Genomic DNA, 25943 nt, shown 5'->3' on the forward strand with positions numbered 1-25943 from the left:
ACAGGGACCCTGTGCCCCACCTGTCAGGCATCCTTCTCCCATAGTGTCCCTTAAAGTACCTCCCTGGACACTGGGGTTCCATAGAACATGACTGGAAAACTAAAGACCAATTCTTCATGGTAGGATCATTCTTACAAGTTAGAAAGTTCTTTCTTACACTTGCTTTTTTATTATCCTTAACCATAAACTTCAGCCTAATCCTACTTTTATTTGAGGGTAATTACTCTATTTCCTTTTGGTTGTCTCTTTTCTATAATGAAGATATATTTAGCTATTCTTCCTAAGAAATGGTTTTCCATACCCCATATCATCCTAAGCACTCATCCTTGGATAATCTTTCAGTAAGACAACACTTGTCTGCCCAAGCTTCTCATGAGATCATCCAAGGCCCCTCACCATCTGATTCCTAACCACCTCTCAGACCCTCATTCGCACCATTCCACACATCAGACCCACACACTCCAGTCACGCCAATTCAACCCACTCTTTTGATAGTATCATTAGAATACATGTGAGTACCATACACTCAGCACTAGCATCTCAATCCACTCGTTCATTTCCATTTTCCATTCTTGTTCAAAATGCAATTCAAGGCTTTGCTATGCCTCTGGCAGTGGCACACACATCCAGTGTGAAGTCACTTTCTAAACTTCACTTCTCATATAGGTTACTAATAACAGAGCCTCCTCAATATGTGACATGTTACCAAAGTAATTACTGTGAACTTCTAGGTGCATTTCCTGAATCACTAAGACAAAAAAACAAAAACCTTTCCAAATGTGTATATCTGACAAGATTTCCTTGGAAACAAATGTAAGAACCTCTGCATTATGCTGCCACTGGTTAGAAAGAGTGGACATCCACATCCACTTACTTCAGGTGATGTTTACGCGCCTTCATGTCTGTGTGAAGCATTCCATGGAGAATAATTAACTATTGCCCTACTTTTAGTTCAGTGGCATGTTGCTAAATGACACAGTCACTGCACCCTCCACCCCCAGAAGAAATCAAGAAAAGTCATGAGGGACCTGCCTGGTGTAGCTCAGTGGATTGAGCGCAAGCCTGCAAACCACACGATCGCGGTTCAATTCCCAGTCAGGGCACATGCCTGGGTTGCAGGCCAGTTCCCAGCAGGGGACTCATGAGAGGCAACCATACATTAATATTGATATTTCTCTCCTTCACTCCTTCCCTTCCCCTCTATAGATAAATAAATAAAATCTTTTAAAAATTTTCAATAAAAAAAAAAGAAAAGTCATGAGGATTCTAATCACATAAGAGGGCATTTTATATTTTATACACACCAATCTGTCCAAATCAGGCCTGGGGTTGCCTACCGCAGACGGATGCACCCAAATATCTGGTATATGTTCTCAAAGAAACCATCTTATCTGAACTACTATGCCAAAAATCTTAATGAGGTTTCTTCAAATTGTATATAAATACTCAACTTCTAGACTGTTCAGGATGGCCAGTACATATTAATCTTACATTTCCAAATCCCCAAATGATACAGGAAATTATTCCAAAGAGAAGAGACAGTGAACACAGTGGGTGCTAGTGTGCTCAGGAGCCTAAGCAGAACCAAGGGCCTGGCCCCCAGGTCAGTGCTCCTGGTCTCTTCCCTACCAGCAAGGCTCCTCTCACGTGGCAAGGAGGGGGTTCCTTCATGGAAAAAAAGTTATGGAAAGGACTTGGCCTGAGAATCTGGGAAGAGCTCAAGCAACATTAGAGCTGCTCATTTCCAGCATCCCTGTCCTGGCCTCTTAAAAACAGCTATTTTTTCTGACCTGAACTTGGAAAACCTTAGGGAACAATAAAAGCAGACTAGGCCTTGAGGGGAAAGAAAGAATAGAAGAAAATGGATGACACACAGCCCCTATACTACTCCATTCCTTCATGCTCAAAGACAGACATTGGAGAAGAGTATGGGGTCTATGAAGAGGTAACCACTTCCAACTGTGGTCTTTTCCATCCATTCCTCACTCACCCTCCACAACCAGATTTCATCCCAGATCAATTAAATTACAGTCTTTAGTATGGGGTCACAAGTATTTTCTATTGTGTTGGCCAGAAAGTTCATTTCCCCCCCCTTATGATGGTTCTAGTAGCACTTACTTGTCTTTAAGTTCACTTGAAACAATTTTGTTAGATTGTATTGTGACAGCTATCATATCAGCATCCATTTAAAAAAACTTATCAAAATTGGAGAATTTTTGTGTAGCCATTTTAATATTGAAAATGGAAGAAAATACACAACATTTTGGCATATTATGCTTTGGTATTTCAAGAAAGATAAAAACACAACTGAAACATTGAAAATTAGATTGGTGTGGTGTACCGAGATGGTGTTGTGACTAAGTGAACATGTCAAAACTGGTTTGCAAAGTTTTGTGCTGGAGATTTCCTGCTGGATGACACCCCATGGTCAGGTAGACCAGTTGAAGTTGATAGTGATCAAACAGAGACATTGAGAACAACCAATATTATACCACACAGGAAAGAGATGACATACTCAAAATGTCAACATCAATAAAGTCATTGGCGAAAATGAAAAATGTGTCTTTTACTTTACAGAAAAACCAAATGGACTTTTTGGCCAACCTAATACTTTGGTTTCCATTTTGGCTGTAGAGCCAAGACAAAAAATTATTGCTACCTCAAAAGAAAAAAAGGAAAGTGGGGGAAGGTAGAGGAAGGGAGGAGCAGAGAACAGCATTTCTTAGGTCTGTATTTTTTGCTACGTTTGGTAGCAAAATTGCACATTTTTTAAATTGCACATTTAACCTCACCATTTGTAAAGAAGAAGTTAATATATCCATTTTATCTATTTATTTATCCTCACCCAAAGATATTTTGTTATTGACTTTAGAGAGAGGAAGGTAGAGGGAGAGAGAAAAATATTGATGTGAGAGAGAAATATTGATCAGCCGCCTCCTGGATGTGCCCTGACCAGGGTTTGAACCCACAACTTAGGTTATGTGCCCTGACTGGGAATCAAACCTGCAACCTTTTGGTGTATGGGACAATACTCCACCCAACTGAACCACTCAGTCAGGGCTTAATATGTCCGTTTTAAACAAAAACCAGATAATCTGTCCTGGTTCACAGAGCAAATAAGTACTGGATCAAGGATTTAAACCCAGATCTGTTTGCACTCACCTCACCAAATCACATTATTTTCACTTTATTAGGCTTAAAAAAAAAAAACTTTAGTCAGATAACAAAGGTATATGTGTGTGGAGAGCAACAAGGAAAAGAAGGGAAAGTTTCATCTACTTCACTTCCCCTGGGGATCATCTGCATACCAAAGTCTCAGACTCCCGGTCTGCACCCACCAGAGACCTCAAGGGAAATGCGGTTAAAATTCCTGCCACTAACAAGGAAGTCTATGTTGTGAAAAAAAAAATAACTGATCCTTTTAGAAGTATAATTCCCCATGATCAATAAAGTATTATTTAGCTAACCCTTCTTAAGGAGCTAAATGAAACCAGAGCGGTCATTTTGGGAATGATTTCTACTCAAGGGTAGAAATCACACTGGATTAAGAGACTGCAGAATAAAGTGTGTGTCAAACCACAGGTGGCTATTTGATGGCAATATGACATCAGCCAGTTTCTTTACCTTGATTACAAAGTGAAGATGCGGCCATGTTTTAAAAAAGGCTGCAATAAGGATGAAATGAACGGCCATCATTCTCAACTTTCCTATCAAAGTGGTCCAATGGCAAAGAAAAATGAATCATGGAACATTCTTAAAACTTGTTGAAATCTAGAACGCCCTTTGAAATCTCCAGTTGTAGCTTAAGAACTGTACTGCAGTTTCATATACTATATTACACAGCCATATTTGTTTGGCTATGAATAGCCAATGGGGTGAAATTGGTGCTCCAAGAAAGTAGGGTTTGACTGTGTCCTGGAAAACTTATAAACACAGAGGTGTGTGAAAGCATTTTGTGAACCGTTAATTGCTAGATCCATCTACGTTATTACCATCTTCCAAAAGGAAATGTTAAAACAAATCTTCAGGAAGGAACTAAAGTAGACTGAATATTCCCTAAGACTGTTAACACTGCTTTTTGGTCTCTTTTCGATATCTTTCCTTCTCTTTTGGTCTCCCGTACTGAGTACCTATTCAATGGGCCAGGCATTGCACTTGAAGCCAGTGAACAGCTGTGAATAAAAGCTAGTCTCAGCCCTCTTGAGGCATACATATTAAGGACAAACACCAACACTAGTTAATTACAAATATGGTGAGGGCTATAAATGGGAAGTTCACAGGGAAAAGGAGATAACTTTTCAGTTTCCTGTATCTTTATTATTGGACTGGAAGCACCCTATTTCTGGCACTTATTCACACATACAAACAACTTCCAAAATCCAATAAAGTGAGTCAAGAATATTTCAGATTTCACTTTTTCACAATGTTCAATGTCAGGCCATATAGACTATGCTTATTACAAAGATTTATTAAGCACTCAGACAGTAAGGTGACAAATCATAGAAAAATAATTTTTCCAAAGACAATGAATTTGTGTGTTTGTGTTAAACTAATGTAAAAAGAATACAACCACTCTTAACAATTATTAAGTATTTAAAACAACGGTTAAAACCCTCAACCTGGAGGCAGAAGTTTCTGCTCCTGGCTCCTTCACGTCACTCTAGCCAACTTTCCTAGTCCCTTGAGTCTCAGCTTCCCTACTTGTAAAATGAGAAGGGCAAAACAAAACAGAACAATGTTCTTAGGGACTCGACTACCTTCGTACACAACATCCATCCAAAATAATTTGAAACTCGAGTGCTTGAAAGTTATAGAACATTACATGTTCCTCTAATCACTGTTTTTCATTTTTAATTAGCCATAATTCATTATATTCATACCACAACTATTAATTTTCAGACAGAAATAGCAGCACTAGATCTGGTCTTCTAAAAATTCAAAATACTCAGACAACGTCTTGAATAGGAAATCTCTTAAAACACTTCCTCCACTATCTTAGTACTCTGCTAAAAGCTTATTGATTTGTATCTACTTATGGTGAACAGAAAAACAATGTACCTTCAAATTTTGGAAAGTTCCACTTGGAATTGCAGCCAACCTGGCCCTACTCCCATTCTGGCACAAAAGCGTCATGTGTTCGGCCCCCTCTGCCACTTCCCCAAGGAGTCCACTCCCAGCAGAGAATGAGGAGGAGGAGGAGGAGGAGGAAGAGGAGTCTTTGCCCAACACAGAGTTCACACAAAACCCTCTAACATTTCTTCTTTTGATTCCATAAATGCTCTGGCAGCCTTCAGTTCAAACAGGATTATACACAAAAAACTTCCAAAATATTTTCAAGGCATTAATAAGAGAAAAAAACTGGAAGACAGCATAATCTAAAGCTCCAAGTTCCTCGATATGTCAGCTATGTACACGTTGTTTAACAATCAAGGACCTTTCTGAAGCAAGTGAACTTTAAGACATTAAAATTTTAAGTCTTCAAACCATCCAGATTTTATTCTAGGACTCCTTGATTTATCAATGTTTTAAAAGCTCTGATAAGGAAGAGTGAGGACAATTATCTCTGCCTGTCAGAGGGAAAGTGCCACTTCAAATTTCTTATTCACCTCTCATATCTTGGAATACAGTCCAGTTGCAAGCTGAAAGACATCAAAAATGAATGGCATTCACACTTCTAATTTAAATAAAACTGAACCTCTGTTACATTACAAAGCTACTGTTTGGAAAAGTCACCCTATGGCAAATCTTCTCTAAATAAGATTATGCCCTTATTTTTCAAACGTAGCAGTAATAACACCTAATGGGTACACATGCCCAGTCCTACCCAAATCTCACAAAAATGATGAGGTAGTTAGAAGGAGTGTCTAACTGCCTTCTTGCAAGGCTGTGCACTAAGGAGAGGCCTGGGAGACCCAGAGACTTGCTCGGCTACATGCCCTCCTTATCACATGGCTCTTCCAAGGTCTAAGGATCTAATTTTGTCCTCTGAAGGGGGATGAAATTACTTCAAAATATTCTTGAAACTGTTGTATTTTATGTCACTACAGATTAAATTTACATTTTCTAGAACTTTATTTTAGTGGAATCATCTAGTATGTACTGCATTTTTGTTCAGCTTTTTAACTCAGCATAATTGTATCCGGTCACTGTATCGGGTCATTCATGTTGTGGCATGGATCAACGGTTCATACCTTTTTACTGTCAAACGTATTCCATTGGTGAATGTACCACAATTTATTCAGCTACTCTCCAGTTGAGGAACATTTAGATTATTTCTAACTTTGGCTATTTTGAATAGTGCTGATAATAAAGACACATACATGTCTGTGTGTGAACATGTGTTTTCATTTTTGCTATTGGGTAAACTCCTAGGAGCAGAACTGCTGCATCATATGGTGGGTGTGTGTTTAATTTTTAAAGAAAACTGCCAAACTCTTGTCCAAAATGGCTGTACCATTTACATTCCAAGCATCACTGTATGGCCCCTTTAAAAGTGACAAATATCATGAGAGATATAGCAACTCTTAAGTCCCAAAGAAGCTGCACATTCCAAAGTGAGACGACAGAGGCAAAAAAGCATTCCATGCAGAGAAAATGATTCACACTAACAGAGGTAGTAACATACCCCAGTACAGCCATTGTAGCCCATGAGAGACTTGTAGGTGTTCTATCTTAAATTCCATCAAGAAAACATCTCTCTAAACATAACCAATATAAGGAAAAACTCATGTTTTGAAAGTCTAGCATGCAAAGAAAAGGAAATCTTAAAAAGGCAGCAATAAAACTGATGTAAGCCATTACAATTAGCAGCTCGCCTGTGATTTACTAGTCAATCACGATGCTAAGTCTTATAAGATTTATACAGGCATACTTGTTTTGTTGCACTTCAATTTCCTCTGCTTCACAGAGGTTGTGTTTTTTACAAATTGAAGCCAAGACTAGCAAAAAGGTTATGACTCACCTTACTGCAGTATGCCTGTATATAGCCACTTCAGTGACTCTTACCTCCATTTTGCAGGTGAAGAAACCAGAAACACTAGAGTTAAGAATGTGGCCCCAAAGTCATAATTTGCAGGAAGTGGAACCAGACTTGCCTGACCCTAGATGATGCTTTTCTTGGCTTTACTAATTCACTGCTCTCTCTGCAGGTTTCACATGCCTTCCGGCCTGCTGGGAAGAGACCTCCTGGAAGCTGAGTGACACTATCCCTTAAGCCACACTGTTTCTAGGCATCAGGCAAGTTTCTGATATTTAACTGTTTCCAAGCCCACTCTCTATTTGGAAAAGGAGGAGTTAACCAGTCAAAGGAATCAAGTAGATAACACTCAGCAGCATAAGTTTATCTCTTAGAGCGGGGATGCATCAGCCTTGCAGTTATCTCTTTGCATTTATCAGCCTTGCATTTATCTCTTATTTTCACCGGGGCCGCATCAGCCTTGCAGTTACCTTGANCTCCTGGAAGCTGAGTGACACTATCCCTTAAGCCACACTGTTTCTAGGCATCGGGCAAGTTTCTGATATTTAACTGTTTCCAAGCCCACTCTCTATTTGGAAAAGGAGGAGTTAACCAGTCAAAGGAATCAAGTAGATAACACTCAGCAGCATAAGTTTATCTCTTAGAGCAGGGATGTCAAACTTATTTTCACCGGGGCCGCATCAGCCTTGCAGTTACCTTGAAAGGGCTGAAATAATTTTAGGATTGCATAAATGTAACTACTCCTTAACTGTTAAGGAGATAAAATTACTTTCGGCCCCCTGAAGGCAACCATGAAGCTGATGTGGCCCCCAAAGAAAATGAGTTTGACACCCCTGTCTTAGAGAGTAAATTACAAGACCAGACATTCTAGTTTTGAACATTACTGACCATAAATCTGGATTACTTGACTAATCAATAGCCTTTTCTGAGGACCATTATAACAGAGATAAAAAATCACCAAGTCAGGCATCAATTCTATATAAGCCCACAAGTGCTAAACTCAACTCTATACCTAGAATGTAACCAAAACCCCCCCAAAAATAGGTGTATTACCAGGTTAAAAGGAAGGGGCATACTGTTTCAGAACTAACTCTATACAGGAATACCAAACAAGTGGCAGGTCTTACTGGGGAATTCCTTCTCCCATCCGCCCCTCTTTATTCTACAATACTTGAAGACCTAATATTTTCAGGAAGAACCAGAATTTATATGTCTTAGTCTCCTCCCCAACGGTTGCCCTGCTAATGCTTACTAGATTCATGACCTCAAATAGGACATATCAGTAGATTTTTTGGCTTTACACAAATCTTGCCAATCCTTCCACACCCTAAATGTCTACAGAACTGTTTTCTATAGTTTGTATCCTATCTTCTTCTCCCAGGCTCCATTTTCTGTCTCCTAGATTACATCAGCAGTGGTGATTCTCAGAGGAAAGTATAACTGGAAGGTATGCACTAGGAATGCCAGGGAAAAAAGGCGGAATTGGTCCACTCAAAGCGTTGAAAGTAGCACCGAGAAGTGAGTATGGTCACGCGCTACCTGTCTTTATCATCAAGTCAGGGGAGCTGAGAATATGATGTCTCCAGAAGAGATTTGGGTTTTGGTGAGATCATGGAAAAGGGTAGAAGACTTTTTGAAAACACAATGAATGGTAGTGTACAGAGTTAGGAAGCATAGGTTTTGCATAGCAAAAAAGTGTTGTAAGAAAGAAGGAACTACAAAAAAAAAAAAGAACGAAGAAAGAAGGAACTACAACTGACTCACATTTCTGGTTTTAAATTTAACCATTGACTCAATTTTCTTAGCCAGTCCCTTCCTGTGTGAAAATACAGCTTAACTTCAACCCAGTATCTCCCAATAATCACAAATTCTGAATTAATAATGCTTCAATGACTTGTGACTAGATATTTCAACTATTCCTATAGGAAAGACGAGGGAGAGAAAGGACAGACCAGTCACAGGACAGTAATGGTTGGGCTGACAAGTGGTAGGCATAAGAGGGAAGACAAAAAATACACAGGTGTGTTTGTGTATGTATTACATATGTAAGTCACCAGATGGGCCGGGCCCAACTATACAAAAATTTAAAAAAGCTTTAGTGCAGCAAATACGTCAAAGCCTGTAAGTCTCACAAATACCTTTTAAGTGAGGATATTTTATTTATCCTGATTAATTTCAAGTTACAGTCAACTTTGAAAGAGAACTGATGTAAGTAATATAAATGTCAAACTCTGATTTTATGGTTAACTTTGAGGAGACTACAGGACAGCACGCAGAGTCATGTGAAGATCAATACACTTTGATATTTACCATAAAGTTGCAAATACGTTAACTCTTGACCATCTGATGTAGATATTGGCAAAATGACCCTTTTGATATTTTAAAATATATTACCAGGCTCAGAATCTGAAAGCAATCATTAGGATGACCAAATCCAGTCCCCTTCTCTTACAAATGAGAAACCTTAGAGGCTAAAAGGGGCATTTTAAGTAATGTGTGCAAAGTGGAATGAACATAAACAAAAATCTCTTATTAAGAAGTAGAGAATTAAAGAGAATCAAACCTTTTAGAAAGAAAAGCTTCACTTTTTTACATGGAAAATCACGAATTATATCCTCTCCTTCTTGCAAAAGAGGACTCACATCATGTCAAATTGGATCTTTTCTCAAATACACACTCACTCCTCAGACGAACACACCACCATGCTGTTCCTTCCTCCGACCTAGCTGAAGTGCTTCCACAAACATTCGCAAAATCACTGAAGCTCAGCAAGATAAGCATGCCTATTAATCTTTACCCCAATGTAACTACTTCTAGAAAAAAAATTAGATAGCATAATCTAAATGTAAAGTGCCCTTTCTATTAGAAATTAGAAAATAGAGGTGAATAGTCTCTAATTTTTACTGTTTCCAAGACGCTCCAAAAGAGGGGATACTAGCTATTTAGATCAAAGCGTGCATTCTGTAAGCCAGAATCTTCAAGCACTGCCAGGGTTCTCTGCAGTGCTTGCTCACCAGAGGCACACTATGTATCAGAACCAAAAGAAGTATGAAATACATATTTTAGAGATAACCCAACTGATCTGCCCTAAGGAAATGATCTGATCTGACCCCAACTGATCTGATCTGCCCTAAGGAACTCCACTGGCATTTTAACATCCCTACTCAAGCAAGAGGGTAAAGGGTAATAACATATATTCCTAGATTTATCCAGTACGTAACCCCCATGTGTATCAAGAGATAGCTTGTATATCTGAGAGGATAAGAGTGGACAACCTAATTATCACTTGTTTGGTAGAGGAGAAAACTTAATTCAATGGCTTACACTGTCAACTGACAATTTCTGCTTAGATGACATCAGCAGTGGTGATTCTCAGAGGAAAGAGTAACTGGAAGGTATCCACTGGGAACACCAAAGAGTGGGAAATTGGCCCGTGCAACCTTAGGAAGTAACTGAGAAGTGAGAATGCTCACAAGCTACCTGTCTCTCCCACCAAATCAGGAGTTGAGGATATGATGTCTTCCTCAAAGCATTTGGTCCACAGACACTTGGAAGGAGAACTGATACCAGCCAGATATTTCTTCCAGTATTAATTAATACAATGACTTTCTTGTTAATAAGGCTTTGATGCTCCAGACTCAATCCAACAATTACTACTAACAAAAATATTTCTAACCTGCAAAACTCTTGACACCTCCACCAATGGGAGACCCCGATGTAAACTCCACTAACAAGAGACCCCCTTATGTCCAGTTTGATGCACCTATTGGCTATCTACCAAAATGAGAAAACTCTGAGTTATGTATAAATAAGTTGAGTTATTCATTCACATTCTCTAACCTACTCCCTCTGTCTCTCCACCTCCCTCCTTTCCCTCTCCTCTCTTTCCTTATTCCATCCCAATGGTATCTAGCAGGGGTTGGAGAAGTTCTCCGTAAAGGACCAGATATAGTACAGAGTGTAGGCTTTCTGGGCTCTGCCATTGTAACACAAAAGAACCTACAGACAATCCACGAATGAACGGGCATGGCTGTGTTCCAATAAAGCTCTTTACAAAAGCAGGCAGTGGGTCAGATGTGTCTCGCAGGGCTACAGTTCCTCAACGCCTGGTTTATAGTAGCTGTTCTCAAACTGTAGCCGCCATCAGAATCCCCTGTAAGACCTGCTCCCAGATGATGTTGCCAGTCCAGGAACCACACTCGGAGAATCCCCGGTATAAAATAATGGTCTATACTGCACTCATTGAAAGGTTGAAATATAGTAAACAAGTTAAAAAGTGGAAATAACATGCTATAAACTTGGCTGCTAATTTTATAGAATATTTCACATGAAGACTTACTGTTAAGTGCCATAATATTATCTGTTCCTGGATGGTGGAAATTTATTCCCATGCGTCCTAAAAAATAAAATAATTTTATTTTGAGCACAAAGAAAATAATGCTTAATACAATTGTTTCAAATACATTATAAAATATGAAGATTACAAAAAGCTGAAACAAATGAATCTATAACAAGCAATGCTATCAAAGGCCATAGCAATTACAACAACAGTTTTAAAATCAAGTCATAAAATATACGAATGAAAAATCTTAAAACAAAGCCAAAGTCTCAACAACAAATAAACAGAACAAAACAAAGCAAAAAGAAGCTTCCATTATAATCGCCTGAAATTTTAATGCAATTCCCACATTCATTTTAAACATGCTAACTCCCTGATTAAACATTTCATTTAATGTACCATTCATAGTGCCCTTCAAATTCAAGCAGCAGAATAATGAATTCAAGAAATATGTAAACTTAAAGCTTAGAGGGAATAAAAAGATAAAGGTCTCAGAGTGACTCAAAAATGCAACCATTATCAGAATGGCAAGTGGAAGATGATAAAATTTATATAATGGACTGGGGAACAATGACTGGCCTAAAAACCTAGGGTTCTTATTGTTGCCCCTATCACTAACTCATCAGTACAGGACCTTATAGTAGTAATAGGGGTTGCAGACTTCTGACCACAATGACTGACTACCTGTGTTTGTACACCCCCTCTAAGAATGATTTTTACCTTTTTAAAGGGCTGTAAAAACAAAAATTAAAAAACAAATATAATATGTGACAGAGACCCATGTGGCCCATAGGCCTAAAATATGTATCCTCTGGCCCTTTCCAAAGCTTGTCAACCTCTGGTCTATAAAATGACAAGAATAAGTCAGATGTTTCAACTAATACCCTCCAGGATTAAGAGTAGAAGATGTAGACATTTGATTTGCTTTTTCATTCATTATTTAGACATAGGAGTTGGATATATGAAGAGAAAAATGAAATAGAGAGAGTCCTATATGGGAATAATGTATTTCTTATGTTTTCTTGACCAATTCTTGCAATAAAAATCATTATTGAAACAATGCTTTCATGTAAAGCCAGTATCTACAAACTTGGCTCTGGAAGGTTTTCATGTCCAATTACATCAGGAGTTACCATGAAAGTCTCAGAGAAATGTTAATTTTAGGTTACTACCATTGTTTAAATAACTGTTCATAGTATTGGGAAGGAATGATGCAGAGAAAGCTGGAGATTAGAAAGAAACAATACAGCATTACATGGAATTGTAAAAGGTCAGTCATCACTTGGTTTGCTAAAAGGCAGAAACATTTTGCTTTTCCTGGTATCCTCCCTAATTCTATTGGCCTCTTTGACCCAAAAGATCTCTGGATCAATATCATCAATAAAAGATATTATAAGAAACTCTGGGTCAATGCCACACCCACCAGAACCAATTATTCAGGTATAATCTGATTTTCCCCAACTAAATGCAGTCTCTTTAGTAAAAGCACTTATAGCTTCTTAAAGCTACTTTCTTTACCTCTTCAAAAATTAATGTTCAGATTATGAAGTACAATACTTTCACTGGATAAAAATCAGACAATTCAGAAAAATGAAGAAAACAAGATCACCAAAGACAAGCTCTGTTAACATTTTGGTTTACGGTCTTCCAGTTTAGAAAGTGTATATATGTAAAGGTTTCTTTTCTAAAATTGGAAATTATTTTATAATTTTATTTTTGTTTAATATATTGTACATCTTAAGTCTTACAGGGATTTTGGAGGAGAGAAAATATGTATAACAGCAAAAGAAAAGCTGATTCCAAATTCAAATGAGGCCATTTCCCCCCTTTCTTTTGTCCAACAAATACTGCTGTTTAATCAGCTGTGAAAATAGAATCGAGTGTGTGACATCTGGTGATTTTTGTTAATGCAGTCTGGTGCTGCCAGCGTGACATTTTGTCACCTGTCTGTGGTCTGCTATTTTTAAATTGTTCTTGTCAGCTAGCTATCTTTTAAGGATAGTGTAAAATATAAGGTTTCGAAGACTGAGGAAGGTACGCTGGGTTTTACTGAGGTAAATGATGCTGTGGAAATCTGAGACTGTGTCCCACTGTCCCCACTGCACGGGGTCTGATGCATGGGGGTGAGACAGGGTGGAGGGAGAGTTCAGAGAATAGGGTTCCATCTGGTTACTCAGACTGTAAAAATCACAGTTTTATAAGCTCAACTCACATTCATATTTAAGAGGCCAGTTATAAAAAACTACCCATACTGCTATTCAAAGTTTCAGAGTCCAACTAAACCCACACTTCTATGTGTCCAAAATAAAAATTAGAATTGTTATTAATTCACACTTCATTATGAGAGTCCCCTCTTCACTTCTGCAACATGTCGTGTGACAGGGAACAACTGCTGTACCTTCACTGAATCATCCGCATTTGCTCTAAAAAGTCGGTCCTTCAAGGGACCTTCCCAGAACAGAAACTAAGTGCCATGTTCTAAAAAAGGGTATCAGACAAAAATGCATATTCTAGGAGATTGTTTCACACTACTTTACTCTATAAAGTTGAAGATATTCCTCCAAAAAAAAAGTCGCCATAAGATGTAATATATGTAAAAATCCGATAAAATGTCTTCAATCCCTTTCGATGAAAAGTGATAAAAATTTGACACTATAATATTCTAAATACATTCCAAAGAACCAAGAAGCAAAAGCTGTGAGCTCAGACCTGGGGTCAAATCCTAGCTCCTCTGCATATTGGCAGTGGATAACTCTTAGCATGTTATCAATTCCTTTGTGCCTTCTACGTTTCCTCACTCCAGGATATACTCTGGAACAATTAAATCAGAAATTCTGGAGGTAGTATACATGATTAAAGTACCCATAGTCTTTTTCTTTTAAAACTCTCATGCAGGGGAAAAAACTCTAGGGTAACTACACTGCTATATGGAAAGGATCCCTGGGCGAATTAACGGGAGATACCGACGTGACAAAATCACTCCACCTCTACCTGCTGTCCTCCCTCCTGTGTATCAACAGAACAAGAACAACCCCTTTTGGCTAACTCAGAACACGTGCCCTAGCAGATTCTATGGAACATGCTCACCTGTATACAAGACAAACTGACAAGAGCTGAAGGGAGATAGCACAAACATAGAGCTAGAGTAACAATTAAAGTAGGTGAAGAGGCAGTTCATTTTTCTGAACAAACTAAATATAACTAAGCTGCACTTTTTCTAAAACAAGGGAATCTCAACATTCCACCAAAAGGCCAATTTTGTGAAGGGCTATATACCACTGAATTTAAATTGTAATGTATAAATAAAAATGCCTCTAAACTAAAGGAGTGGTATCTATTCCTCCCAAATTTCTGTCAATCTAAATGTTTTAAAGCACTATTAGCAGAAGATAGCTATTTTTTTTTCCCCAGATTTGAAAAGCAAACCCTTCAGGGTCAGTTTTCAACTAACACCTGCTCTTTTCATTTTTCAAATTTCAGTTCCATGAGTGGTAAAGGAAGAGAAAATTCAAATATATAAAAACGTTTCCACAGGCACTACCCCCAAGTGGTCAGCCAGGCCGACTCTTCTCTTGCAAAAGGGAGACCACATGGATGAGAGAAAAGGTGACTTTTTCTGTTTTGTTTTTTCCCCCAAGATGTCTGCTGTGTTGTGCTGTACTAGCCAGGGGACAAGTCCTTGCTTCTCAATGTCACCTGCACTGCCCAGTGCACTGTGGCTGATATTTCCCTATTCTTCTTTGCTTCTCTCAGTGCTTTGTCTTCTTTCAAAATTAATCCTAAGAGAAGGTATGATCAATCAAACCTAATGACCGTGGGTTTTCATAGGGGTTCCCCACTGGCTAGAGGAACTCTCATCATCAGTAGCAAGTCAGCAGACCACTATAAGGAGGGTATAAGGATGAACCTTCTTTCCTATCGCTTATTTCCAATGCCAGAAATCCCCTTAATCCTCACAGTTCTGAGGCGTTGACTATCCCTTCAGTCCACTAGAAAAGAGGGCAGAGAACAATTCCTCCCACCCAGGCCTTACTCATGTACCAACCCAAGGATTTCTGTACTTAGAAAAGATATAAGAAACAGTCTTCATTAGTTCATCACCCATCTCAAAACTCTCCTCTCTTGAAGGCATTATTTCTAATGAACAGGGAAAGTCATATATAACATGTAAGAGACAACAGGTAATTATTAAAATGTTATTCTGTTGTACCCAAGAACTGTAATTTGAGAACTTAAAGAAGCCAAACATTAGTCTAATTTTTATTTAAATAGCGTTCTGTGATCTGATCAACACTGCAGAAGACATTCCTCAGGGTGCTGTGAAAAAAGCCCAAATCGACTTTTTTTTCTACATTACTTGACATTTTTATCATAGGGCAGGAGTTGGGGGAGTCTTTTAAATTTTTTCTACAAATATCTTCGATGCTGACCTAGTATTACGTACACGTAACTGGAAAACTGTTAAAACTCTGAACTAAAACAGAAATCTTGTTACTTCCTCAAGTTCCCACTCCGTCATTTCTCTCACTAACCCTCTCTTTCCCTCTGAATCAAGAGAAGAGCTGAACAAAGGGATTTCTCATGGAAGACATTTCTAAGATGAAATATCACTGTGAACATATTTTCACTATGTTCACTTTAAGTACATCATGAGGTTCTTCATTTTTAATGAATGTGATATTCTATTTCATTACACCTTCGCTACATTGTTCAGATATGCAATTCTGGAAAGCCAACATAGCTTAGAAGGATTATTTTCCTTTCTCTCCTTTAGGTGGTTTTTGATAAAGATAATCATTATTTATCTATGGCAAGTAAAAATTTTTTTTTGCAAGTACAAATTTTTGACAGCTTGCATTTGGAAGCTTTTAACATTTAGCTGTGGTCTAGCTAGAAGGAAATGTTGTAGGAATATAAAGGTTTAATTTATTCCCAGGCCAGGCAGTAGGGTTACCACTACCACAACTAGCAAAAAAAAATGTAGATAACATTTGAGCAGTGTCTAGTGTCAGGAACTTTATCTGACTCTATGAAGTAGGTGCTTTATTCCAATGATGAGGACACAACTTTGAAGAGGGTAATTTCTCTAGACCCGCAGCTAACTAGAGGCAGAGCCAGAACCCAAACAGGTTTGAGGGACTACAAAGTCAGAAAGGCCGAGGCGACATGTCATCTACTCTGCAGAGAATATAAAATGTCTGGAAGAATGTTAATAAAAATAACAATCTTTGTTATCTCCAGGTAGTAAGTCTCAGGTGATTTTTTTTTTCACTTTCCTTTTTGTCTTTTTAGGTACTACTTGAATTTCTCACAATGAGAAAGAATGTATTGTTTTCTAAAGCGAATTGAGCTCTAGAGGAAAACACCGCAACACACAAGCATGTAAAAAAAAACAATGACTCTATAACTTGAGTTTTGAGACCCTCAAAATAGTGTTACCACGTTCAGGTGGGAGAAGAGGCTACTAAAGATAGGAGGAAAAACTGGGTGGAGCAGAGGGAGGGGTTTCTAGACAGACTCACACAGAAGCCACACAGTAGGTCTTCTGCCTACCACGTTTCTCTTAAAGCTCAGTTCACCTAGATGTTAACATCTTTTTATTTTTAACTGAGTAGATGTTTACATCTTGTGACCCAGAAACCCTCCCTACGAATTTTCCCTAAGAAAAAGTGATGTGCAAGAGCTGGTCCATGGTAGCAGTACCTACAATGGAGAGAAAGCTGGAAATAACCTAAAAGTCCAAAGTCTAGACCTACCAATTAATTATAAAGACCAGATAAAATCATGGGTAATGACTACTATGTGGGGAATAGAAAAATAAAGGATACACCATCACAATGTTTCTTTATTTTTAAATGACCTTTTTGTTATTTTTTAGAAAAAATAAGGATCAAACACATGAGGCCATAAATCAGATCTAAAAGTCCCCTAGCTAGAAAAGGGAAGCAGGAAGCTCAAACGCCCTAACCAGGGAACAATGACATGAAGATGTAATTGAACACGACAAGCAGTCCTTTCACAGGAAATCAGTGTGGGTGGTATGATGACTGAGAAGTTGCAACTATACCAAGGATGTAAAAAAGTACATATTTAATGCCTTCCAATTTATTAGGATGTATATCTGTAAGTACAATGCAGAAAGCTTTTACAGATGAAAGCCCACATTTGCAAGTATAGTGAAGAAATTTATACTGAGGTAGTTAGACAGGAAAAAAAAAAACCCCAAAACAGGCCACTACAATTGGAATGAGGTATTTACACTATACCACAGTGAGGTACGCTCCTTACACTTTGCTGGAGCTACTCTCAAAAGGCAGAGAGCACAGTAACACCTGCTTAGACAATATCCATAAAATTGTGGATAATTATCTTACAGACTATAATCTGAGATGCTTTTATAATCTTTTATTGCTGGAAGAAAAGAATACAGACTAAGACAAGGCAGGTATGCATAAAGAAGAAGGGCTAAATATTTTAGATTAGAAGACGCTTACAGCTGTTTGAGGTAGAGAAAGAAGACAAATGCAGCCTTAGAAGATAATAAAAACACAAAACCGTCTGTGAATATCACTGGCTTCTTTTTTAACATCATTCTGACTTCTAAGTGGAACATGTTTTAAATTATCATGTACCTAATCTTTCAACTGAAGACAGACATGGTAAATGTCAGTGACTAAACACAACAATGGATAAATGATAGCGGGGTTTTTTTTCCTACTTCTGAAGGCTTTAAAATACTTTTCTCAAAATCCCTTCTTTTCTTTATAGCCTGTTAACTACTTTCTTTTCACTGGAAATTGAGGACCGCAGCAGAAAATCATGAGTGTGACAAGACAAGGATGAAACAGATTTCTGGTGGGGCTTGAGAAAATGACTATCGGGGGTTCACAGCCAGTCATGCCCTGAAAGAGCCTGGGAAGGACCAGAGGGGAATCAATCCCTCACAATTCCAGAGGACAGAAGGGTTCACACAAGATGGGCAATCCAGTGTCTAACTCTACAGTTTCCAGATAGTGAGGCCCTAACCCCAAGCACAGTGGATATTTCAACAGAAAATTTCCATTACAGTATTGAAAAACACCAAAGGGCCCCTAAAATATCCTATAAACCCCTACAAAGAACTATCTGTAATTATGAGCATAATATCAGCCTCTATCCTGAATTTACATGGGCTATAAAAATAGAAGTCCTAGTATTGCTGACACTGGGCCTTTCTGACTTATATTTAACCCCAAACATTTAAGACATTTTTGTTGTGTTTCTACCTTAGAGAATACAAAGGTTTTGCTGGCTGCTGCTTAGTCTGTGTGGTGTTATTTCCTGTATTAGGAAATTGACTATATTTTAATAAAATGAAAGCCATTTCTACGAAGTTTTCTGAAGTAGTCTTTGGAGACTGGTTTACTACATCTCATATCTCCTAGCAGTATACTTGAGCTTAAATGAATTATTCAGGTTCAGCTATGGATTCCAAATGTACAAAGCCCAGAAAATTTGGCTTCTGGTCTCATGCTATTACTGCAACCTCAGCTGCCCAACACATGCTTCTGCCAGACATTATGAGTAAAGCAATCAACCTTGAAAATCATAGGTAGCTGAGCCCAGTTTTTTAAAAAATCAACTTTAAATACATTCCACAATGCTTTATAGAAGCAAACAAAAACAAACAAAAAAACAAACAAAAGCAAAAAAAATCACAATGATTAAACAGCTGATTTTTGTTTAAAACACCAAGCAAGGAATGGACATATGAATATTCCTAACCTGCAAAATGATTCCTCCACATTATATCAGCGAAACTCATTGGTGGGCCACTGGGAGGGTAGTGTTTACCTTTCAGAGGCTCATGATCAGTCCTTATCATATCCATTAAGGAGTTCTCCAACGAGTGCAAGTTAAAAGTGTCATAGGGCCTACTCCGGTCCTAAAAATAAAAACACAGAACAAGATAACACATAAAATTACTTCATAAAATCAATACTGTACCATTTCCTTCTTGCCATGTATCAATGACATCAATTAAAGCTCCAAATAGTTCTAATAACACAGTCATTCTTTTCATTAAGAATAATAAGTTTAAAAAAAAGAATAATGAGTTCTTTCAGAATTACAGTAAACTTACATGAATGCTGGAATTTAAAAAATGACTTGGCAACATTAAGTTTAATACAAGTTTCCATTATTACTTAAATTGCATCTTTTCCCTAATATTCTTTCATGTATATGCCCCACTGCTTCAGATTGACTTTCACTTGAGGCAACTAAAAAAGTAAATTTAAAAGGTAGAGTCAAGTGAATTGGATTTGTCCCCTGTCAAATGAAGATTCTTTTCAAATGAATGCAGATTTTTTCCTCTGGAGGAAGATTATATTTAAGAACTATTAGTCTACAAACAGACTTATTTTCTTAAAAAAACAAAAGGTGACTAGTTTCAATGTAATTCAACTGGATATTTAACATTCATTAGTAATAATAAGGTCCATACATTAAGTATACATTTTAATAATTACAGTATGTTCAAATACTAAAATTATCTTTTGAAAAAACTTTAACCCAATGTAGTGTTTTCATGAGGTTAGAGTCAAAAAGATTTTGCAACCAGAAAGCTAATGCAAACTAAGGAAAAAATCATTGTTCTGCTACATTTCACACAGGCCCATAGGAGACGATCACTGGTACATTATTTCTAGTAGTCTGAGCCTAAAAGGAAGTGCAGCTCGTCCTAACTGATTACTACAGGACAGATTTTGTCTGCTTTTGTTTAAGAATAACAAGACAAACACACACCTAAACAACCACGCAAATCAAACTACAGCAATGAGACTATTTTCAGGATCTTGAACAGTTTATCCGCCTTGCCAACGATCACTTATCCTCTCCTACGAACACGGAATACAAAATGACTCCCCACGTGAACAAAAAAGAATACAATAGCTAAAAACCTCAGCTACAATGACCATTTTCTTGGTTAAGTGTTAAACCCTTGGAAAGCTGTTTCTTCTGGTTTCTGGGAAGCAGAGCTGTATACCTATCCAGGGAGGCAGAAAGGTGGGTGACATTTCCTCAGCAATGAGCATTAAAAAAAGAAAGAAAGAAAGAAAGAAAACTCAGAGGATTATTGAATAAATGAATGCAGAACACATGCATGCAGGTCCAAGAAGAGCCCTGAACTAAGAACACGGAGGTAAGAGTGCCAAAACTACTATAATCAAGTGGGCGCTTTTGGTGACATCATGATCCACCTCTCCAGTCTGCACCTGAAATTCCTCCCTTTATACAAAAGCGAGGATTGAGCTGGGTTATTTCTAATATCCCTGACAACCCTATACTTTCTTTCTTTAACTTATGGATGGGGAGTAGGGGTGGAGGGCACAGATTTTGCAAACCTTTAATGCATGAGTCGAGGGCCACTCTCCTACTAGGTCCTGGCAGTTCAGAAATAAATGCTGTAGCCTAGTCCCTGTTTGTAAGTAACGAGGAGAGACAGACATAGCCAATTATAATAAGACTATGACTGTTGTTTTGACCGAGGAATGTATGCAGTACAACAGAAACTAAGTAGCATCTATTTCTTTAAGGACATGTATCTGGGTATGTGTATATTATAATTTTTTAAAAATTCACAATATAAAGTCCCAGGTGTCTTAATATGGACCTGCCATGTGGCCAGATATAAGGCTTGTCTCAGTTACTCTCAGTGGCCTCTCTATTCTCATTAGTAAAAATGGACTCTTAACCTGTGAGAATTAGGTTGGAATTACTTAAGCATTTATTTTACTCACATTTTGTTTGCCAAAGGGCACCTATTCAACATTTCTTAGGATGCTGACACACCCCCACCCCATTTTTTTCTTTTCAGAATTCATCAGTTATCTGTCTCTACTGTTGGATGTGAAAGAGACTCAAAATATTTCCTTTGGTTCTCCATTTTGCACTCTACGTAATTTAAGAAGGTCCCTTCCTTTACCTTTAAAATCTTCCTGGAGATCATTTGTTTCGCTTTGGCTTCAAGTTATCAGTGGAAACTCTAATTACTTAAGGCACAGGTGGCAAACACAAGGCCCACGAGCCAAATCCTGCCCTCCACCTCGTTTTATCCAGCTCAGCACCTTGTTTACACCGGGCGGCAGTGCCGAGCTCCCGCTTAACTGTTAAGGAGTCATTACATTTATACAGTCCTAAAATTATGTTCGGTCCTTTGAAGGCAACTGCAAGGCTGAAGTGGCCCCTGGTGAAAATGAGTTTGACACCCCTGACGACTTCAGGAGTAAAGCTGAATTTCCAGAAATGCTGGCTTATCTTTCCCCATAAGAGGTATTGTATTCTTTGCCCAAAGAAAAAGCCAGAGGTAAAAAAGTGTGCCGATGAAGAGGCAAAATGACAACCTATTTATGACACTGACAATCCCATAATAAATGTCTAGGACCTTCTGTCATACGTATCCACATTTCCAATGCTGCAGACGTGTGACTGTTTAAAGAGGGGCTGATAAGTGAAGGGACTAAAGAAATGGCTGTTTGAAGACATATGAGATCTTTCCAGTCAGGACAGTTTCTTTTTTTTTCACTTAATTCTTCATAGAGTGTTCAAAGTAGGTAACAGCATACTCATTTTACACTGAGGGAGATGAGGTTCAGAGGTGATTCAAATCTGGATCTGACCTCAAAACTAATACCTAAGGAGAACAAAAATCTGTCCAAAGAAGTTATTCCAATCTATATGGAATAGCAAATGAGGGCTCTATAGAAACATTGCACTGCATGTAATCACTGATGAAATGACCTTCCTGGGAAGGTGGCAGTGAGCTCCTGTCAGATGAAAATGTCAGGTATTAGATGACTACCTGTCAGGAAAATTAGAGGGGATGTTTGGAGGGGGTTCATGTATCTGAAGTGGTTCCCAACCCTATCAGAGATTACCAAATCACACGTAAAACAGTTTAAATGTAGGTTCCTAGCCTCCAGCTAAAACTCACTTAGTCATAATTTAAAAAACTAAATGTCCCAGGTGATTGGCCTGATTTGAGAGCCACTAGACTGGATGATTCTTCAATTTACACCTTTACACTTATAAATCCAACCCATAAAATGGGGCAGTAAAACAAGGGAAGGCACTAGGAAGACAGCACCAAAAAGTAAGCCCAGCCACTCTGCCAAAGCAGCCCTGCATTCTCCCAAATGGACTGTGGCAAGTGGTGGTCTGGTTTTTAAAAGCACCAGCTCTGAAATCCTGACATCTGATTTTCACATTTTGACTCTGCCACATGCTGGCCTGTCACTCTGGAAAATTTTTATGCCTTGATTATCTTCATGTATAAAATAGGAGTGATAATAATTCTCTTTATGGTTGTTTTCAGTACTAAGTGATAGGATGTACAAAAAAGCATTTGTATCATGGTGGCTACCAAAACACTAGGGATAACACAGAGATGTCTGTGATGCCACATCGGAGTGCTGGGGCACAGGTTAAAAACCCAGGGGTTCACTAGTGCTGCACAGATAGAAACATATGGCATGTGAAATGAATGACAGAATTTGCAGAGGCTTCTTAACTGAACAAACTCCAGTGCTGAAAGACTTATTTACTACTGAAGTTAATTCTATTTATGCCTCATGAGTTTATATTTGCTACATCCTTTTAATTTTATTAGTAGTAAACATTGCTGAAATAACTGATTAACTAGGAAGCCTGTAAGAAACAGAGAAAGGATAGAAAAACTAAAAAATATGCAGTGAAATTCACATAAATTATGCCTAGAACTAACCACAATTTACCATTCAGCAACAAAAGTTACAAATGACAACTAACCTTTTTAGTCTTTTTTCATACATTTTGTTTCTGATATAGGAAAAATAAGGAAAACATTGCTTTCATTTGTTTTTAACAAACAAACACTGCAGGAAGTATTAGAACATTTATAAATAATGCACCCCATTATTGACTCTTTTTTCTCTGAATATAACCAGTGACAGATGTTACTAGTTTCTTTTACACATGCGCAGTCCACCCCCACTGTGTATAGCTCATTAGCTCTGCTTTCTTTCTTTCCCCAGCTTGACTTAATATATTAATAAATTATTCAAGTACTTAATATGTGTCTGGCACTGTTCTGAGTATGTTAAATGCATTCATTCCCTCACAACTCTATGAAGTAGGTAACTTCTATCCCCATGTTAGAAATTACACTATTAAATCTGGAAGAGATTAAGTGGACTGTCCCAAGGTTACAGGGCTAGTAAGCAGCTGAACCCAGGCTCAAACCCAGTCAACTCTAGACTGTGCTCTATTCATTGTACTGCCTCCCTCAACTCTTCCTACTCTTCCTTAAATCCATTCATAAACATCCCCTTCAACCTAAGAGTGACACAATCAGAGAGAGGACTCTCTGGGCCCAACCCTGCCACTCTTACTTGTCCTTGGTCAATAACCCTTCAACTGACAACTAGTTAAACTCAATCAGTAGCTTGATCTATCCTCCAGCATGCGTCTGCACCTGCCTCTACTCCCTTGCACCTGCCTTATCCCATGCACCTGCCTTTTCCTCGGGAGAGAAATCCAGGACCCCTTCTACCCTTCCTGGCTTACCTCCAGACATTTCCTTTCCTATAGATAGATACAAGAGGCCAAGGGCATCTGAGAAAAAAGCAGCTCTAGAAACAAAAAATAAAAATTAATCATGACACCTACTGTATGCCAAGCATTGGGTTAAACATTTTATGGACATAATCTCAATTCTTACCACAACCCTGCAGGGTAGGCATTATCTCCACTTCACAGAGGAGAAAACTGAGGCTCACAAAGGTTATGTAGTAACCGCCCAGACTTTAACAGTCTGTAAAGTCACAAAGCTGGTCGGAGGCCAGGATGTGAACCCAGGCCTGACCAGGGCACGCTGGTCATGCTCTAATGCTTCTGCACTGATCCGCTGCCACGTGTGCAGCAACAGTGGTGGCTTGGCTGGGAGGAAAGGGACACAGGCAGAATCAAAAATCAAAACGTGGACAGATGTGTGAAAGGGCTAGGAAAGGGTCAATGGGGTTATGAAATAATATTAAAAAAACAAAAGAAGGAATTTTTGAAAGAAGGTTCTCCTATTTATTATACAGCTTCAACACATGTATGGATAAAATATTCCAAAGTTAAATGCATTTGACACATAAGAAAGTTTTAACCCATAAAATTAGCCATTTCTAAATTCCCACCCAACTGCTTGTACTTTCTAACTAGATGACACTATTTGAGATCACCTCAACTCCTTGTCTACATTATGAACACTGTTTAAGAATAATGAATATGTTTCACCTATTTTTAAATGGATATTAAATCACACAGTTAATAGATGAACCCATTCTTCTCAACACACACACAAAGGCTATTACAGGAGAGGAAACGTGTCCAATCCCGCCTTCTTGTACTCTCTTCTGACTACTATGTACAATTGGCACGTATTCTTCCAGAGGTTTAAATACAGGGTCTGGCAGAAGTAATGCCTGCTTGACTGTGGTTGATAGGGTAATAATATGAGTGTAGTAATTTACAGTTTTAATTTGAACATTTCACCTAAAATGTCATATGGTGTGCTTGAGTGTGACACTGTTATGTTACAGTTACATGCTTATAATTTTGTAATAAAAAGGGGTGTTATTTGTGCTGGACCCTGTATGTTCCTACATATGAACCCACACAAAATATACAATGTTTTATGTTACTTTCTATTAAACATAAAAATATACATACTGTTCTGAAATTTTGACCAATATTGTGCTGAGGATCAGACCCCTTTTTTAAAAGATTTTATTTATTTATTTTTAGAGAGGAAAGGAAGGAGAGAAATATCAATGTATGGTTGCTTCTTGTGAGTCCCCTGCTGGGAACTGGCCTGCAACCCAGGCGTGTGCCCTGACTGGGAACCAAACCGCGATCGTGTGGTTCGCAGGCCCATGCTCAATCCACTGAGCTACACCGGCCAGGGTTAGACCCTTTTTAATATAAATATTAACTATTCTTGCCTCTTCACCACTCAACCGTATATACATCCCTCCTGCAAGTAAATGCATGCTGACTATGTTAAGAGAATCAAGAAACCATCCCAGTGTACATTCATGTCTCTCACATTGATGTTTCTCTCCCTCTCTTTCTCCATACCCCTTCTCTAAAAATAAATAAATATATATATATTTTTAAAAAGTACCACGAAGAACTCAGTAGGACATTAATGATGCTCTAAACTAATCAGTGCTGTCATTTTTCAGCACCTATCAAAGCATGAGGTTCTTAATCAAACTGAACTTTACTATAGTACTCAACAGCTTGACATACATTTGCCCTTAACGGAGGTGTCCTACCTTTTAGCATCTCTGGGCCACACTGTAAGGAGAAGAGTTGTCTTGGACCAGGTTGCCTCCAGTACATGTCCCAACCAGCAACTGAACCTGCAGCCTAGGTATGTGCCCTGACTGGGAATCAAACCCTCGACCTTTTAGTGTATGGGACAATGCTTGGCTAGGGCTGAATTTTAATATTCTTTAAACTTAGTGTTAAACCCAGTATTCCATACAAGAAATTCTCAAGAACCCTCAATATAACCTGGAATAAGATTACAATGTACAAACTACAACTTCCTCATCT

The 25943-nt window shown here is 38.3% G+C and overlaps 1 protein-coding gene across 11 annotated transcripts in view; it reads right to left on the reverse strand.

Annotated features, from left to right (window-relative positions):
• Window positions 1-25943, reverse strand: part of CPEB3 (cytoplasmic polyadenylation element binding protein 3) — a 184004-nt gene that overhangs the window by 97241 nt on the left and 60820 nt on the right. For 9 of the 11 annotated variants that reach the window (XM_037047348.1, XM_037047345.1, XM_037047346.1 and 6 more), the window contains 2 exons: window positions 19080-19239; window positions 11316-11372 (listed from right to left, as the gene is read on the reverse strand). In XM_037047348.1, the coding sequence (XP_036903243.1) occupies window positions 11316-11372; window positions 19080-19239 (217 nt within the window). The remainder of the gene's footprint in view (window positions 1-11315; window positions 11373-19079; window positions 19240-25943) is intronic. The other 2 variants (XM_037047353.1, XM_037047354.1) reach the window with 1 other exon arrangement.

This window comes from Sturnira hondurensis, unplaced genomic scaffold, assembly GCF_014824575.4.
Source record: "Sturnira hondurensis isolate 20B ecotype Veracruz unplaced genomic scaffold, ASM1482457v3 Scaffold0005563, whole genome shotgun sequence".
NCBI lineage: Eukaryota > Metazoa > Chordata > Mammalia > Chiroptera > Phyllostomidae > Sturnira > Sturnira hondurensis.